General features: G+C 39.8%; 2 protein-coding genes across 2 annotated transcripts in view; both read right to left on the reverse strand.

Annotated features, from left to right (window-relative positions):
- LOC101291279 (auxilin-related protein 2-like) overlaps positions 1-1284 on the reverse strand; it is a 7265-nt gene extending 5981 nt beyond the window's left edge. The window contains exon 1 of the mRNA XM_004288444.1: positions 455-1284. Within this exon, the coding sequence (XP_004288492.1) occupies positions 455-1053 (599 nt within the window). The 5' untranslated portion in view covers positions 1054-1284. The remainder of the gene's footprint in view (positions 1-454) is intronic.
- Positions 1285-14252: 12968 nt separating this feature from the next.
- On the reverse strand, positions 14253-14705 carry LOC101302121. Its single transcript, XM_004289457.1, has one exon. The coding sequence runs from the start codon at positions 14703-14705 to the stop codon at positions 14253-14255; it is 453 nt and encodes a 150-aa protein (XP_004289505.1).
- Between the last annotated feature and the right edge of the window lie 1792 nt (positions 14706-16497).

Raw genomic sequence — 16497 nt, forward strand, 5'->3', positions numbered from 1 at the left:
ATATATATATATATATATAACAGAGCGAGGAACCCAGTCGCTGAGCGCAGCCCTCTCCATATCTCTTGTTAAATAAGAATTACACTCAATTTCTAGTGAATCAGTTCCCCTCCAAACAAACATGCGACCACAAATATCAGGATATAAGGATTCTTTGCATAGAAAGAGCTACAAAAATTGACATTTCATCTACTGAAATTGCACATCCAACAAGTTTTCATTCTACCCCGTCTACGAAACTCACACCACAAAATTGCCAAACCAAATTCATACCGCAACATACAGTGCAACATTCACATAACTAATATTCAACTTCCACACGTACAGACCAAAACACGGAAATTCATCATCTAACGGAATTCAATTTAACCAACACAAATTGCTAAACAATGCACAACTAATCAATAGACTAAACATAACACATTTCCGAAAAAAAACAAAAAGCTAACAATACCTTTCAGTTGGGGGGCTGCTTCTACCTCCAAACCCAGGTAACAAGTCATCGAAAGCTCCCGGCGCACCCTTCTCAGCTCTCTGCGAGCTAGAGCTTTTCGACGAGGCCGGCTCAGCCTTCCCAAACCCTCCGAGAAGGTCATCAATCCCACTACTACTCCCGCGCCGCGGCGGCGACGTCACCGACGAGAAAATGTCGTTGGTAGCAGAGCTCTTCAGCCCCGCGACGCCGTCGAAAATGTCGTCGTCATACACCGGCTTATCGAAAACCGGGCCGGAATCGGGCACCTTGGACGAACCGGAATCACTGGGCCCGCCGTAAATGGAATCCAAGTTGAAAGCTTCCGAATTGGCGGAGAACCTGGCGGAGCCGCCGCTGAAGATGTTGTCGAAGTCTTGGGCTTTCGGGGGTCCGAAGATCGGGTCGCGATCGTCGGAGAAGGAGCCGTTGAAGGAATTGGAGGTCCGAGTTGATCTGGAGGATCCGAGATCGAAAGGCGGAGGCTTTGAAGAGGAAGAAGAAGAAGACGACATTGGGGCCGATTTGCCGGAGGGCTTGAAGCCGTAATCGGAGCTCAGGAGGCCCGAGAAGTCGCTCATGGCGTCTTTGGTCTCTCTCTCTGTGAATTGGTCTTGTGGAGGATCTGGAGAGAGGGACAGATGTGGAATTATGAAAAGATTAATGGAGGGTGATCATGTTGATGAAGAAGAAGAGCAAGAAGGTGGGTGGTGATTTGGGATCTGAATTTTGATATTTTTTTTTTTTTATTTGAGAGAGAGAGAGAGAGATAATCTGTGACCTTTCCTCTGTCTGCTTTTGTTTTTGTGCCCGAGTTTTGAATCCTTCTGTTCTTTATTTCATTTCTTCTTCTTCTCCTTTGGGCGTGAAGATTTTTGTGTCCTTCACTTGTTAACAAAGGAAACAAAGATTTTTCGTGGGCTATTTTTGGGTAAATGATTTTACAAATTTTTACACACTTAGTTAAAATAAATTATTTACTTTTTCTAATGATGAACTTGGAAGGCGTAGTTCCTATGCCCGTATGCGTCTTCCGCAATTGGAATTTACTAGGGGTGGGCATAAAATCCGTAATCATGAACCCGTTTCGGGCCAGTCCCGGTACGGGATTTAAATCTCAAAACGTCAAACTTGTCATGTCCCGTCTCATCATATACAATAGGACGGGACACGGGACGGATAATTCAACTCTTGTTTAAGCTCATCTCGTCCCAACTATTTTAATAATTGATTTTTTATTGATTAAGATGTGATTTGAGCATTTCATTTAAGTGTTTTAATTTTAGCTCTTTGTTTCTTTAAGTTATTAGGGTATCCCCAATTGAATAACAGTTATTAGACTCTCTTCTTGCACCCTAGTAGTGATGACATGTTTAGAGAAAGTAAACAATATAAACTCTTTTATTACACCGTGTTATACTTGTAAATATATTACAAGTACTTGTTAATATTTAATAGAGTAGAGATCACTATTAAAATATGGAACTCTTTCTTTTGCTTATAAGTTTATTTTCAACTTTTTTTATTCGAGACTGGGCTCGTCTCGTCACATCTCGTCCTGTCCCAACAAGGGTAGGGCCCAAGTGTGATGAAATCTGAAAAAACTCAAATCTCGTCCCATACCGATTTCAATGTCCGAGACGGACCGTGGGATTAGCTATATCCCGTCTCATGCCCAGCCCTAGAATTTACAACATGAGACAAAAAAGCTTGCAAGCATATATGTTATGCCCTTAAGGTTGCAAGCATCATGTAGTTGGTGTCCTCACCCTTGCGTATCGGTTTGTGAGTGGATGGTAGATTAGTTTCGAAGGTGTTTGGTCATTTCTGATCTGGTCCTAATACTTTGCGTCGTAGAGACAGGTTCTTGGAGTCGCTCGAAAGGAGGGTAAAAAGATGTGTTACAGATCTTGTCATCACCAGCAAGATAGGTGCCGCATTTGGAGATACCTCGTCTTATCTCATATCAGATTTCAGGTTGGTAGGCCTTATCATTGGTGGATCTGACAGTGGTTAGCGGCGGCTTTTGAGGTTCCGATTTGGTGGATCTTTGATTGTGCATAGTACGAGTCAAGAATTGGGACCTATATTAAGTCTTATTCTATATTTGTTGTGATTCTTAGCGTTTGAAGAGCTACTGCACCATTTTATTTTAAGAATTGAAATTTGTTTAGTTCCTATAGTTTGAAGTTGATATATGTTCAGTTCTTGTGGTTTCATTTTAATCTGAATGATCCCTAAAGTCACGGTTTTCCTTCCAAATGATCATTTCGTCAATTTTTTCCGTTAAAATGCTGACGTGGCTGTTAAAAACAGTACAATTTTTAACGGCCACATCAGCAATCTAACTAAGAAAATTGACAGAATGACTATTTAGAAGGAAAATCGTGACTTTAAGGACCATTCAGATTAAAATGAAACCACAAGGACTAAACAAATGTCGACTTCAAACAACATGGAGTATATAATATTTAACCCTTATTTTAATCTCATGTTCTCTTCCGCCGCCATGTGCAGCTTCCGTTGCAATTCGACTACATTTTTAGGTCTGTGGATCTCTCTTGCTCCATTGGAGCATCAACTCGGCATTAGTCCCTCCTTGCGCTTTCGATCTATTCGAATTCAGAGGTTGCTGGATCTCTTTGTTTGGGTTAATGATAACACTATATATGGTATCATGTATTAAGTAGTCCAATTAAGCAAACCCAATAAGCTCAAGTAGGGGCAAGAATCGTTATCATTGGTTGGATGTGTTAGTGGTCTTGTGCCACACATTAGTTCACTCTTTTGTCATTAGATGGATCTCATCTGCCCTTATATGATGTAGCCTTTCACTACCTTTATTATGAATCAATCTATTTTCTTATGTTCCTGATGTTTACAGCTGTTAGTATACATGTGCTATGCACGTGTATTATTACATGTTCTAGTTGTTTTTCTGGAGTGCCTTGAACATAGCCCACGTGGCAAGATCGCATATGTTAGTATGGACTATATGAACTAAACGATGTAACCCTAATTGGCATGAATGAATATTTTCTCTGTTTCCTTCTTCTCTACTTTCCCTTAGCTTATTTTAGATTTGGGTATTAGATACCTTATTATCTAGTATCAGAGCCCTCCTAGGGCCAAAAGATGGTTAACAAAAAGAATACTAACCACCCTCCGAATACTGGGGAGGTCTCACATCTTGAGTTTGAGCTCCAGGTTCACAAGGATTTCACTTCGGCCAAGTTTAGCGAGCTTTAGGAGTCTATGTATGCCTTTCGTGCTGAGATCATGGCTGAATTTCGTGCTATGCAGGATTCTTCTGCTGCAGCTGCTAATAAACTGGATTCTTCATTGTTGAAGTTCGAGAGTTTACCACCTACCTCTAGACAACCCCTTTTATCTCTTCAAATGAATTCAACTTCATCTACAAAGGGTAGCATCTCTTCTTTTATCTCTTCAAATGGATTCAGCTTCATCTACAAAGGGTAGCATCTCTTCTACAGCTGTAATCATGGCAGGTAACACCCCTCAGTCCAATATTAATGATATAGCTTTGGAGCAGGGTAATATTGCTACTACTTATGCTAGTTTGGATTCTGACCAGTTGTTGGAATTTACTACCACTAAGCCTATTATCACTAATGCATCTGGTGTTGTAATGAATGCTTTAACTGTGACAAAGGTGGATAGTAGCCAAGGTGGTTCTAGAAAGGTTAGGGTGGAGAAGGGTGATTGTAGTAAGGGTAAGGGTAAGATCAATGAGAGTGAGACTCAGAAGCAACCCTCCACCCATCTCTATTAGTACTCAAACTTTGGATCTCAACCTTTTTATCAAACTACAGTCCCATATTTCTCTCAGTTTACACAATCACAACATTTTGCTCCCAATTTTGGTTCTCACAATATTGTTCATACTGGTTACACACCAAATTTTAACCCCAATTTTGTGAATGGTCAAACTCAAAACAATTTTGCACCCTAAATGGTTTTTTTCTATGGATTCATTTGGTAACTCACATACAAGACCTTATACTCACCAACATGTTTACCCACAACACCCTAGCTACACAATGGCAACCACCACAACTCACAAATCACAGTTTAACCATACCCTCTACACAACTTTGTTCCTCCATTACATGCTCATTGGGATCCAACATTTCCTACCATGAAATAAATGAAGCTAGAGCTTAGCTCTTTTGGAGGGGGGGGGGGGGATCCTGTTGAGTGGCTCAATAAGGCTGATCAATACTTTGATTTTTATAAGATCCCTGAGGAAAGAAAATTGGCAATTGCTACTATGCATCTTACTGATAAGGCTTCAGACAGGTGGTTTATGTTTCGACATGAGTTCCCGGCTACTTGGTCAGGGCTTACAGACTTACTCATGAGGGAATTCAGTGGCCACAATGTGCTCGATTATCAAGCTGCTCTAGCTCGAATGTCTCAGACAGGAACAGTAGAACAATTCAAGGATGAATTCACCAGGATGTCAAGGAGCGCTTCCGGTTTATCTACTCAGTTGTTACTGTCAATTTTTTTTTTTAGGATTGAAAGAGTCCATTAGAGCTTATATCAGAGCTTTAAAGCCTAACACTCTTTATGAGGCCTGTGAGCTAGCTTTGATTTATGAAGAAATGGAAATCAGCAATAAGAACCAGTCTAGGATGGTCCTTGCCAGTAGAAACCCTCCACCTCCAAACAGACTAAACCCTGTGCAACCTTCTCTTAGAGCACAACAACCTCTGGCCAGACTACAAGCACCACCTGTAGCTAATGTAGGGGGAGGAAATAGGAGATTGACCCAAGCTGAGTACCAGGAAAGAAGGGCTAGGAATCCATGCTTCTTTTGTGATGAGCTCTTTAGACCTGGACAAAATTGCAGACGAGGACAAGCCTGGATAGTCATTGAAGTGATGAAAGAAGAAGTTGACTTGCAAAGACCTTTAGAAAATCAGGAAGTGGAAGAGTTGGCAACACTTGACGGGGAGGCAGAACAACCCTTAATGCACTTGCATGTAATGGGGGAGGGTCAAAACACAAACACTATGCAGTTGAAGGGTTTATGCAAAAACAAGCAGGTTCATGTGCTGATTGATTCTGTTGCATCACACAACTTCATCCACCCATGTGTGCTTAGACGCCACAAGGCTGAGATCAAAAGCATTAAACTAGTCAAAGTGAGACTTGCGAGTGGTGATATTATGGAGTCAACATGTATTGTGGAAATTGCTCTAAAGCTCTAACAATTTATTTTCATTGTTCAGTACTATGTCTTGCCTATTTCTGGATGTGAGGTGGTTCTAGGGGCTGTGTGGTTGAGAAAACTTGGTGACATAATATGAAATTTTGAGTACATGAGCATGAAGTTTATTGTGGAAGGGATTAAATACTGCCTTAAAGGTGAAACTGAGCCTAAAGCCACTGTTGTTAGCTGCAAGTCCATGACTAGAACCCTTAAAAGAGAGAGAGAGAGAGAGAGGACATGCTGGTCCAATTAAAAACCTTTAGTACCTTGCAAACCACTAATTCCACACATCCTCAGATACAAAAACTCATTCGAAAGTATTCAGTAGTTTTTGAACCTCCTACCCACTTGCCACCACCTAGAAAGCAAGATCACAAAATTGAGATGATCCGCAATACAATCCTTGTTAGTGTCAGGCCTTATAGGTACCCACACTTCCAAAAAAACAGAAATTGAGAAGATTATGCAGGAGGTACTTGCAAATGGGGTTATTAGACCAAGTGTGAGCCATTTTTCCTCACCTGTTCTATTGGTAAAGAAAAAGGATGGGTCCTAGAGACTTTGTATTGACTATAGGGCCTTAAATGCAGTCACTGTGAAAGACAAATACTCTATTTCCATGGTTGATGAGTTGATAGATGAAGTGCATGGAGCAGTTGTGTTCACTAAGCTTGATTTAAGATCAGGTTACCATCAAATTAGGATGGCTGAGGAGGACATTTGTAAGACTGCATTTAGAACACGCTCTGGCCATTTGAGTTTTTAGTGATGTCATTTAGACTCACCAATGCTCTAGCCACATTCCAATCAGTGATGAATGAGCATTTGGAGGCAGTGTTGGCTAGGTTGCAGGAAAACTCTCTTAAGGTTAAAGAGAGCAAATGTAGTTTTGGAGCTAACAAGGTGGAGTATCTTGGTCATGTCATCAGTAAAAATGGGGTAGCTGTGGAACCTTCCAAAATTGAGAGCATCAGATAGTGGCCAAAACCAAAAACAATCAAGCGGTTAAGGGGATTTTTAGGCTTAGCTAGCTATTACAAAAAATATGTGAAAGGTTTTGGAGTTATTGCCAAGCCTCTAACTACAATGTTGAAGAAAGAGGGATTTCATTGGTCTTCACAGTCATTAGCAGCTTTTGAAGAATTGAAAAATGCTCTGACCTCAACACCAGTCCTCGCCATTCTTGATTTTACAAAACCATATGTGATTGAGAGTGATGCTTCAGATGCAGGTATTGGTGCTGTGTTATCCCAAGAAGGCCACCCCATAGCTTTCATGAGCAAAGCTTTGTCACATAGACACCTAGCTTTATCTGTGTATGACAAAGAGATGCTCGCTATAGTCCCAGCTGTGCAACAGTGGAGACCTTGTCTTCTTGGACACCATTTCAGAATTATCACTGACCATAGGATACTTGAATATTTTTTGAACCAAAGAGTAACCACTCTTGCGTAGCAGAAATGGTTATTGAAATGGTTATTGAAGTTGTTGGGGTATGATTACTCGATTAAGTACAAAGCTGGAAAGTCTAATGTTGTCCTAAATGCTTTGTCAAGAAAGCCAGTCCTAGCAGCTCTCATGGGAATGTCCAAACCTGTACATAACTATGTCCAAGAAATACAATAGGCTTGCCTCAATCATGCTGAAACAAGACTTATTATTGATTCATTGCAGCTTGGAGAGGAACAGAAAAATTACAAGTGGGATGAAATTCACCTGTACTCTAAGGATAGGATTTTTGTTCCACCAGTTGGCGATTGGAGGAAGAAGATACTGGAAGAATTTCATGGAGGGTTTATTGGAGGGCATCTGGGAAGATCAAGAACTTATAGAAGGATCTACAGAAGTTTTGCATGGCCTGGAATGCAGAAAGAGGTCAAACAGTTTGTAGCTGATTGTGATGTTTGTCAGCAGCACCATTATGAAACAATCTCACCACCAGGGCTGCTTCAACCCATTACCATCCCAGAGAGAGCTTGGAGCACAATCTCTATGGATTTTATTGAGGCATTGCCAAAATCTGAAGGTAAAACTATCATTTGAGTGATTATAGACAAATTGACTAAATATGCTCATTTTGTACCCTTATCACACCATTATTATGCGTCAACTTTGGCTCAGCTCTTTGTGAAAGAAATATCTAAATTGCATGGGATGCTAGAGGGAATTATATCTGAAAGGGACCCAGTTTTCATGAGTTTATTTTGGGAGGCCTATTTTATTCTTCAGGGGACCAAACTCAGTAAATCTTTAGCTTATCACCCATAATCAGATGGTCAGACAGAAAACCTCAACAGAACTTTGGAGCAATACGTAAGATGTGTGGTTGGGGAGAAGCCTCACACATGGGTACAAGCCCTTCCTTGGGCTGAGTGGTGGTATAACACCTCACACCAGTCTACAATTGACATGACTCCATTTGAAGCCTTGTATGGGTATAAACCACCTTCAATCAAACCTTACCTTCCAGGTTCCACTATTGTAGCTCAAGTTGAAGAACAATTGGTGAAAAGGGATGAGCTGCTGTTGTTACTTAAAAAGAATTTAATGAAAGCTTAATCCAGGATGAAAGGGATTTATGACAAGAAACACACTGACATGAATTTTGCAGTTGGTGATCTGGTGTACCTTAAGGTACAACCTTATCGGCAGCGGTCAGTGCACAAAAAGGCATTCCACAAGTTGTCAGCAAAGTTTTATGGACCTTTTGAGGTGTTAGAGAGGATTGGAACTATTGCTTACAAGATCAAGTTACCAGCTTCAGCCAAAATTCATGATGTATTCTATGTATCATTGCTTAAAAAGAAGTTGGGTGAAAATGTGACAGTTGAAGCTCAATTACCTGCTGTATCAGATACTACAAAAGTGAATTGGGTACCTGCTGCTGTTCTTGAGACTAGGATGGTCAAAAAGCATGGGGCTGCTGCAACTCAATGGTTGTTGATGAGGCTACTTGGGAGTTTGCTGACATGATCAAGGAAAGGTATCCAAATTTTGAACTCTGATGCATAAACTTGAGGGCAAGTTTATTTTGGAGCAGGCAGCTATGTTATGAATCAATCTATTTTCTTATGTTCCTAATGTTTACAGTTGCTAGTATACATGTGCTATGGACGTGTATTATTACATGTTCTAGTTGTTTTGTTGGAGTGCCTTAGATGTAACCCACGTTGTCACACCCCAATTTTCGAAGGATAAATTTTCAAAAATTTGGGCATGATAACTCACAATAATATAATTCTCAAGACCTGTTCAACAACTTAAAGAAGACAAATCTCAATTGCAGAATGTAATGTCAACACAACTCAACATCGAGTTAATATTACATTTCATTATTTACATAAACTTGAAAGTCAAGAAATGAAAACACTCGAATGAATTTAATGTTGTCTACCAAATATAAAAATATCAAGTATACAACAACTAAAAACTCTGCCACTATGCCTCTGCCTTAACCTTGCTGATCAACACCTGTAGGTCTAACCCCTACACCATGAATTGGTGCACCAGGTTGTAAACAACAAACCCGGTAAGCTAAAAAGCCCGTATGAGTAACTCTAAAAAATAACTCAACCCAACTTCACATAAAAATAAAAACAGAAATTCCTGCTTAGAACTTGGTTCAGGAATCGCCTCAAACAAGAAAATTCAAAAGGGAGTAAAGAAGAAAACACAACAATTTCCAAAACAATCAAAATCATAAGTGAATCCTGCAAAAATGATAGTTCAGGAATTCCACTAAAAATCACACAATTAAGATTGAAAATCTCCTGCATTAAGCATAGTTCAGGAGATACTCAAAACAAGGAATTTAATTGACAACAATTAAGAACAATGTTAAAACCACATTTTCACCACTTTTACAAATAATATGTACTCATAAGTCCCAGATATTAATAAATACCTCTCATGACCTACAACAACAATTTGTGTACCTATGGGTCCCATATACCATAAGGTATCTCCCATGACCTACACCGATAGACGGACTATAGCTCTATTCCTAACCGCAACCAATCACCCGGCTAAAGGCTTGGAACCCAGTTTGACTGTCCAATAACAAATCACAAAAAAAAATTGCATCATAACCGTAATCAATCACCCTATTAAAGGCTTGGAACCCGGTTTGACTATTTACATAACATTTCACATAAGGGTAGAATCATCATAACCGTAACCAATCACCCGATTAAAGGCTTGGAACCCGGTTTGATTATCTAAACCACAAATCACAATATAATAAAATTAACATCCACAACCCAATAGCACATCATAAAATTATATCCTTTCACATAGATATATTTATATGCACAAGACATAGTTATTCCCACAAGAATAACCTATAAAGAACCAAAAATATTATAATTTCATGAACCTTAAAAATAATCATATAATAGGAAAACTTGTTTTATCTTACCTATGAGTCGCTGGCGATTAAGTTTATATATTTTAAAAACAACCAAAATAAATAAATTTTAAATAAATCATCATAATCATCATAATCCTCATCATCATCATCATCATCATCATCATTTTATCATCATAATCATTATCATCATCACAATCCTCATCATTTTATCATCATCACAATCATCATCATCATAATCATTATCAATAAATAATTCATCAATAATTGGTCCCAAGTGAACCTTGGTGAGATGTTACTCACCTAAATAATCCCGCTGCGATTTCCACCAACAACAAGAGCAAGCCAAATCACAACTTCACAACTCACCTAAAATCACACAATTAATACCCTTAGTAACCAAGGTACTATAGGAAAACACAACACCCTTAAACTAACCATTAGCTCAAGGGAGGACAACTTTCCAAAGCCGTCGAACTTAACGACCCCAATAAGGCTGCCTCTAATCCTCAAACTCTAACTCAACCTCAACCAAGCCTAATATCAACTTAAGGTCCTAACATAAAATCCTTACTCACAACCTAGAAATTCCACATCTCACAATCTCACAACAAAAGCTAGCTAATCACAGAAATCAAAACTACACACTCTAATAAACACGCTGCCACGTGCCACCATAGACGGCGACGAGTGGGCCCCACGCGCCACCGGTGACCCAAGAACCGGGTCATAGATCATACGCTAAACTCTTCATCTCAACAAGCCCTACAACAACTTTAACTACCACAAAGCCAAGAGTTTAGTAATAGGCCGGAAAATACCTCAAATGCTAGAAAAGACTTTTGCTTAAGACTCTCTCGTCGCTGCAAAACGGATTGACTCATTTGGAGGGTTTGAAGTACTCTCCTTAAGCTTCTAGATGAGACCGGCTTCGTACCTTAGGGTGGCCGAAAAGAGGAGAAACTCTGATGAGGTCGAACGTCCCTCTTCGTCGGAGAACGACGTCTAGACGGCCAGGCGAGGGGCGGCGCTGCCACAGGCTTGGAGGTGGCATTTGTGTGAGTCAAACAGAACCGATGACGACCGGTTTGGTGGTCGAACGGTAGAGTTCTGTGCCGGCAAAGTCGGGAGGGTGTGGGAGCTCGGGAAGGAAGAGAGAGAAAGTGAAGAGCTGAAATTTGGGTTTTCTAAAAAATAAAACTCTTAATTTCTATTTAACCCACAATCCCATAATAAAGCCACGAATTTCCGCTGACGATAACTTTCTCATACAACATCCGTTTCAGGCGTGCCGCACGTCTACAAACTCGTATCGACAAACTCAACAACTTTCATGAAGGAAGTTTTCGAAAATGCCTTACGGAAAATAAAGTCAACTTTTAGCCACTTAAAACAAGCACCTTAAAATAAACTCCAGAAACTTCAACTTCACACAACCAAAATAAGAATTTCCATAAATATTCCTTCATTAATTCCGGAAATAATACAAGGAAAATTGATATGAAAATCTACGGTATTATACACGTGGCAAGATCACATACGTTAGTATGGACTATATGAACTAAACGATGTAACCCTAATTGGCATGAATGAATATTTTCTCTATTTCCTTCTACTCTATTTTCCCTTCTTAGCTTATTTTAGATCTGGGTATCAGATACCTTATTATCTTTTGGTAAGCAGAACTATAAATCAATTACGAATTTTACTTTCAATTTTGGTGCTTTTATCTGGTATCAAGAGCCAATGGCTTTGGCAAGAAACTTACAAGTTTCTAGCCCCTTCTCTAGCCCACCATCCTATGCCCTTGTTCCGCCACTTCCAACACCAAATCCCCCACCAACACCAATATTGCTTCGCTCCTCATATTAGCATGAGGACTACACACAACTACAAATGACAGAGTTCCATAACTTTTTCGAATCGCTACAAGAGTACAAGATGAGCTTCACCAAGCCATCGACTCATTCCACCTCACCCAAGCAAATTTTCAGAGTCAACTCTCCTCCTAGGTGCAATCCATCAACACAACAATTTGTTTTTCAAAATAATCTCACAACTTACCTCTAATCACTTGAAAACATAATGCATGTACTTTTTCCATGACCACCACAAACTCCCACTTCAAACTTTTTCCCACCTGCCCCTTCCCCTCACATCTCTGGCCCTTCACTTCACCCTCACACTCCATCTTTTCGTCATATTACATTGAGGTCCATCACTTCCCTAACTCAAGCAAACAACACCTTCTGTCGGCCTATTTAGACCACAATACCACCCTACATCTTTTCCGCCTCCTTCTTCATCCCCACAGTCGACCCCTAACTTACAACTACATTCAACCTTCACCTCACTACTCCACCTTTAAAACTCATATACACAACAACAATACCTTCCAAACACTTCACTCTGCAATTTTTCCTCCCTAACAACTCTTTCACTCGGACCTAGCATCCAAACACTCAATCATCATATTACCACAATATAATCCTACAAACACCCACACACACATATATATATATATATACCTCCAAAAATAAACTTACCTCGATTTAATGGAGAAGAATCTTATAGTTGGCTCATTATGACCAAGCATTATCTTCGTGTTAAACGCATTCCACCATCTTAAAAATAGTCAAATGATATTTAAAGGAAACATCAATGGTCATGTGATGGATATTTTCGTCAATTAAGGCTCTGCCATGAACTTCCTCAACCATTCTCTAGCTCGACACTTAGGTGTCTGAAGCGGTCTGGTAGTATACCTCTGATTCAGATATGCTACCGGCCATATTGTCACACCTTACAGCAAAGTCGTTGATGTCACTATGACATCTAGAGCTATTCCTTCACAAGCTCTATTCTCCTTCTTCCGGTTCCCAGATGTGAGAGCGCACAATGGCTGGACACCTTGGGACTATTATGAGCTGACACTTCCTCGATACAGTGATGATGTTCATGGTAAGGGATCAATTTCACCTTCTTTAGAGTATTCGAAAAACCCTAACAAGTGGACCAACAATCCTTTATGGATCTTTTCTGTCTAGATCATTTAGGCCTCGCCCCAATCACCATAAGCCCACAAATTATCAACATTGAGGCCCAACACCTTGATATTCAGTCCCTCTTTACTGAGCATGCTGAGTTGTTTACAAAACCACAGAGCATATCTCCCCACCACCATATTGATCATCACATTCCACTCTTGCCTATGTTGTACTAGTCAATGTTCGTCTTATCGATACACTCACTTGCAAAAATTCAAGTTCAAAACTCAAATCCATGAGATGTTGTTAAAAGTTCTAAAATTCATTGTTAAGAGTATTATTGTAATAGAGAGAGATCCTAATACAAAGGAAGAGAAAAAAATAGTAGTCGCCAACTGTGTAAAAAAATTTCAATTGTGATTAGATTTAAAATTTTTAAGAATTCTTTTTATAATTAGGGGGACAAAATGGGGTATTTCTTTAAAAACATATTTTGTATGGTGAAATAAGTAGACGGTATGGTGGCAATAGCGGCACACTTTTTTTTTTTTGAAATGGATGAATAGCTTCATTGATCTAGGAATCATTACATTTCTTGAGGGAAAATAATATTATACTATGTACACAACCGCTCGCATCACACTTATTCGTGGCTCCGAGCCCTTGGCACGGCCCGACCCGGAGGTCCATCTCGAAGATAGATGCGGAAGCTGCTTGGCGCATGCGGAAGCACTCTTTATATATACTTATTCTTATTTCCATGTAATAGGGCATGAAACCTTCTAGAAAAGTTCGCCCAGTTGCATATGCTATGCCACATGGCACTTGTATGTGAGGAGAGAGGTAACACCCACTTCTATAAATAGGGGTCGACCTCCTCTCCTCACTCCACATTATTCATGATCTCATTCTTCTTCCAATGGATGTAGCCTCCCGCTCTTGGGAGGTGAACCACTTAAACCTTGTATTCTCTCTCTCTCTCTCTCTCTCTCTAAATTGTCCTCCAAAGTGATTATCCACAAAGGATCCAAAGATCCCATCCCCCAATATTCATTCCTCAACAACATTAAGAAGAAATCAGAACCTACACAGGCGGAGGTATGTAGGTTGTGAATCCTGTTACAAGGACTGAGACATATTATGCCATAAGGTGAGCTGCCATTTTGGCAGAATGAGGAACAAAGCTAACTACCGCTGAGGGAATCGAAGGAGAGCTAAAGCTTCTTTAAGGTTTGATAAAAGAAAGCTAAGATTTGACCAACTCAAGGAATCATCATGAAGTGCAGTCACCAATACATGACAATTAGTTTCAACCAACAAGGGATACAGTTTCTTCTGAGAGGCGACTCTCACCCCTTCCAATAGGGCTAATAGCTCCCCATGCCGGGCAGAGCTTGTATTGCCAAGAGCCAAAGAAAATGCTCCTAAACACTGTCCCAAGTAATCGCGAAATACTCCATCAATTTTAGTAGCTCCAGTATGCAGATCGAAGGCAACATCCACATTCAATTTCACACACCCAGGTGGTGGTCTCGACCACTTTATATTTACTTGTGTTGGAGGTTTGGTACGTGATGTCAACCAAGCAGACTTATAATCCTCCCACCAACCCAAAGTAATGGGTACAATCTCATCTGCCATTTTTACCTTGCTCCTTGTTCCAAACCTTAGCATTTCTATTACGCCAAATAGCCCAAACAAACATCAATAATGCATCGATATCAAAAGTAGATGGGGATTGGGAATGAGAGATGACTAACCAATCCACTATATTTGTAGCTGTTTCATGAGTAGGTATATGTGCTAATTGTAGCAAAGAAGACGCATGAGGGCAAAATCTCTTAAGGCATGTAGAGGGGACTCGACTTCTTCCTCACAGAATGGGCATTGTGTATCAATATCGATACCTCGTTCACTCAGCCTACTTCGTGTGGGTAGAATATTCGAGGCAGCTTTCTACACACAAATCTTAACAGACGTTGGCACCGGAGCTTTCCAATTATTAGGGAAAAATATAAACTTCAAATTATAACTAAGTAAGCTAAGTAAACTTTAAATTATAAAAAAATATATGTAGGATGAGAAGTGAGAAAGTAGGGTGGACAAAGTGGTTAGTTTGGTATGGAATTTTTCTAATAAGAAAGCTGAGCACAAAACCACCAAAACCTAGAGTTAGAGGAAAAGGTTGTAGTATGCATGTTATAACTACAAAATACTAAGCATGAACCTCCGTCTTCTTTGCTAGACTTGACACGACCCACCTCGAATTTCATCCTGAAACCCGGAGTAAGTCATGCGGGGACCACCTCTAAGGAAAATTTACCGAAAAATCGGCATAACCTCCCTTGAAAATGGACAACCCTTCCTAATAATACCTGCATGCACTTCAAAAGAATCCATTTATAATCCTCTACTCCTGGAGCCTTCGTGCTCCCCAAATCACAACACCACCCAAAAATTTACTAATCTAAACAAATCTCACATCCAACCATTTATAGGTTCAGAGCAACTCTAACAGGAAGAAATGAAATAAAATAAATTAACAAGTGGAAGTTATAGGATGACTATGCCTCATCTTCATGTACGCCCGACCTCGACTATGCTAACCTGCAAGCTGGGCATTTTTAAAACGAAAGACCCAGGGGAAAACACTTAACAACGTTAGAGTGAGTGGACAAAAATAAATTAATAAAAATATTTATGCTTCCCCATTTTAATTTCCAAAGAAAATATACTGCATGCGGCAGCTCAAAAGCGCTCAACACAAAAACTGGAAATTTCATGACTAGCTCCGGCTAGTCTCCATAACTCAAAGAAATACAGCCTCTCAGGCTAAACTATATATAAACATATATAAGTATATGTATTTATACTCGTCAGACTCCTTGTATGAATTCTAAGAACAAATTAGAAAAATAGAAATTCATACAAGGCTACTACGCTTGCGTCTAACGCTCACGTCACACCATAATGGAATTGTACCTCAGTATGGCGGAAAAAGCACGAGTGTATATACGTGTGGACTCCCTATATGAAAACCTAAATAAACCAAATAAGAAAATAGTTTTCATATAGGGCTACTACGCTTGTGTCTAACACTCACGTCACACCATAATGGTATTTTACCTCATTATGGCGGATCAAACAGGTATGGCTAGCTAGCATTTACATATACATACTATCATCATAAACACCCAATAAACATATCCACCGAAAATCTCATTTTCGGGATCTCTCGAAAGGAGGAAAATTGCCAAATATCCGAGAATAAATAAATCTTAGGAAAAGAAATAAATGATCAACAGATAATTCATCGCATGTTTTTCAATTAAAATAAAGGTCCACTCACAACTCTAGGCATAAGCCCGACGAAATCCAAATCGCCACTCTAACGAGGTTTCCTTGAACCCTAGCTCAAGAGAGGGTGAGCTGT

The sequence above is a fragment of the Fragaria vesca genome, linkage group LG1 (genome assembly GCF_000184155.1).
Source record: "Fragaria vesca subsp. vesca linkage group LG1, FraVesHawaii_1.0, whole genome shotgun sequence".
NCBI lineage: Eukaryota > Viridiplantae > Streptophyta > Magnoliopsida > Rosales > Rosaceae > Fragaria > Fragaria vesca.

Coding starts and splice junctions, on each gene's coding strand:
- LOC101302121 (XM_004289457.1), bottom strand. CDS start 14,705: ATGGCAGATGAGATTGTACCCATTACTTTGGGTTGGTGGGAGGATTAT.